This window comes from Falco naumanni, chromosome Z (genome assembly GCF_017639655.2).
Source record: "Falco naumanni isolate bFalNau1 chromosome Z, bFalNau1.pat, whole genome shotgun sequence".
In the NCBI taxonomy this organism is placed as follows: Eukaryota; Metazoa; Chordata; class Aves; order Falconiformes; family Falconidae; genus Falco; species Falco naumanni.
This window is the reverse complement of record NC_054080.1, coordinates 14,519,099-14,521,387: the sequence shown is the minus strand read 5'-3', so window position 1 is coordinate 14,521,387 and position 2,289 is coordinate 14,519,099. Positions and strand designations below refer to the sequence as shown.

Here is a 2,289-nt window from a genome sequence, read left to right as displayed (position 1 = left end):
TGAAACCCCACCTGGTCAGAGAGGCCATGCGGCGGACGAGGGTATTCTGAGAGGCCCCCCACAGCGACCCTGGCCCATTCGCCACCTCACTCGGCCTCGGAACAGGGCGGAGGGGCACCAGCGTCGGCCCAAGTGGCGCGCCCGCCTCAAGAGCCAAGCCTCCGCCGCGCCCCGCCTGGCCCCGCCCCAAAATGGCGGCGCCAGGCCGCACCGGCCTTGCCACCCCGACCCCCGCCCCCGCCCCCGGCGGCCGAGCCCCCGCCCGTTATTTGCATAAGAAGGCGCCGGCTCCCTCCTCTCGCGGCAGCGGCGGGGTGTGGTGTGATGTGGGCTGCGAGAACGGCACGGATGAGGCGCATGCGCGTTGTGGAGGGGCGCTGGGGCCGTAACGGCTGGGCGCGGAGAGACCGGGCGAGGCCGGGCGGCGCCGGTGGCCGCGAGGCGGAGGAGTTCGTGGAGTGGGGCGGAGGCCCCCAGGGCTGGCGGGGCCAGTCGCGGGGCTCACTTCAGCATCTGGCGGAGCGGTACGCGGACCTGGCGGCCAGCCACTGCCAGGCGCTGCAGCAGCAGGAGGAGCAGAAGTGGCACAACGCGCAGCTGCGCCACGAGAACGTGCAGCTGTGGCTGGAGAACCGCCGCCTGCGCCGCGAGAACCGTAGCCTCTTCCGCCAGGCCCTGCAGGAGCCCGGCCCCGAGGAGCCCTCCGCCGTGGAGCTGGGCGAGGAAGCGGCGGCCCTGCGCGCCCAGCTACAGAGCCTGCAAGAGAAGCACCGCCAGGCCTTGAGGTGCCTGCGGCGCTGCCGGGCCGCCAGCAGGCCGGGGGACTCGGGCCTGGACGACGGGGATCTGGACGACGGGGATCTGGTCGAGCTGCTAGAGGAGGATGAGCAGCCGGCCGCGAAAAGGAGCCTGGTGCCGGTCGTGTAGCCGGCGCCGGGGGGGGCGGGGGGCGGTGCCGGGGGCCTCCCGCCCCGCTCGCCCTCGCGCCACACCACGGGGCGGGGGGGCGGCCTGGCCCCGCCTGCCTCCCCGCGCTGCCCCCGGTGAAGCGTGGGCTGGCCCTCACCCTTCAGGCCAGGCAGGCTGTTCCCAAAGAAAGCGGGGGAGGAGCTGTGCTGTTTTTCCTTTAATCCCTTTCCCAGATGTATGAGGAGGAATCGTTGACCATGGTGAAGGAGAAGCAGGTTCACCTGGAAAACTGACGCTGGGAAGAGGCCCATGTTTCAGTCGAGGGATGCCTCTGAGCAGCTGTTGTCATGGACAAACGAACAGCTGGTCTCATGTCACCTCATTGCATTTAACTGTGCTTCCTTGGGAACCAGCTGCGGATCGCCTTTTCCTCTTGAGTTAGCAACTGTCAGGTGGACCTCAACAGCGATGGAGACTATCAGAAGATGGCTCTGACTAGTTCTTAGCAGTTGGCATGTGTCTGTTGGGAAAGGGAGTGAAGGAACTTTGCAAGCTTCTCTGTTAGCATTCCAGTAAAAGTTGGTAGTCGTTTGGACCCTTCTAAATTCTATGGACATTTACTGCAAAACAGTAATTGTGTTTTCAGTGACACTTTGTTCACCATCGCATGAATATTGGTTTGAATTTCACACTTTTACGTAAAACTGCAGCAGATAAAAATGAAACTGACACACCAAATGGTTGCCTTAAGTGGGTTGTTTGTTTTTTTTTTGAACAGGGACTTATTTTCAAACTGTAGGTGAAACACCCTTCAGACCTTTGTAATGTATTTCTTCAAAGACAAACTTATTTGGCTATTTTTTTGACCTTAAGAAAACCTGCTGCTTGAACTATTTGGTTATTTTTCAGATCTGTCTTCCCTAAGAAAACCTACTCTTTTGTAAAGAACTGAAACTTAAGTTGGTTTTGAAATGTTCCTTCGTATTTTTTTTGTTATTTAAAAGCTGTCTGATGCTTTCAGATCTGGGATAGGTTCCTTTAAAGCTTTTGACAGCCGAGGTCTGTTTCAGCTCATAGTTAAAGTAGTATGAAAAGGTGAAAATATGTATCTTGTTTTCTGTATTTGTGACAATCTAACTTCTGAAGAGTAGCCACTTCTTCATATGATGTCAGCATAAGCCTCTAATCATAAAATGGCTGTAGTGTTGCTTTAGTCTCTTGAATCTGCAGCCTCAAGTTAAGTGCATTCTTAAAATGGGAAGTCTCTCAATGAGAAGTTATGGGTGTTGATGTCTGGATGTGGTGTTTCAGTGTTCGATAAATAGTCTCAGAAATGCTTAAATTGATAAATACTGCAGAATTACAGCACCTACAATGCCA

At 56.5% G+C, this 2,289-nt stretch overlaps 1 protein-coding gene across 1 annotated transcript; it reads left to right on the top strand.

Moving 5' to 3' along the window:
• The first annotated feature begins 244 nt into the window (after nt 1-244).
• On the top strand, nt 245-1,731 carry TUSC1 (tumor suppressor candidate 1). Its single transcript, XM_040580846.1, has one exon. The coding sequence runs from the start codon at nt 325-327 to the stop codon at nt 925-927; it is 603 nt and encodes a 200-aa protein (XP_040436780.1). The 5' UTR covers nt 245-324; the 3' UTR covers nt 928-1,731.
• The last annotated feature ends 558 nt before the right edge of the window (nt 1,732-2,289 follow it).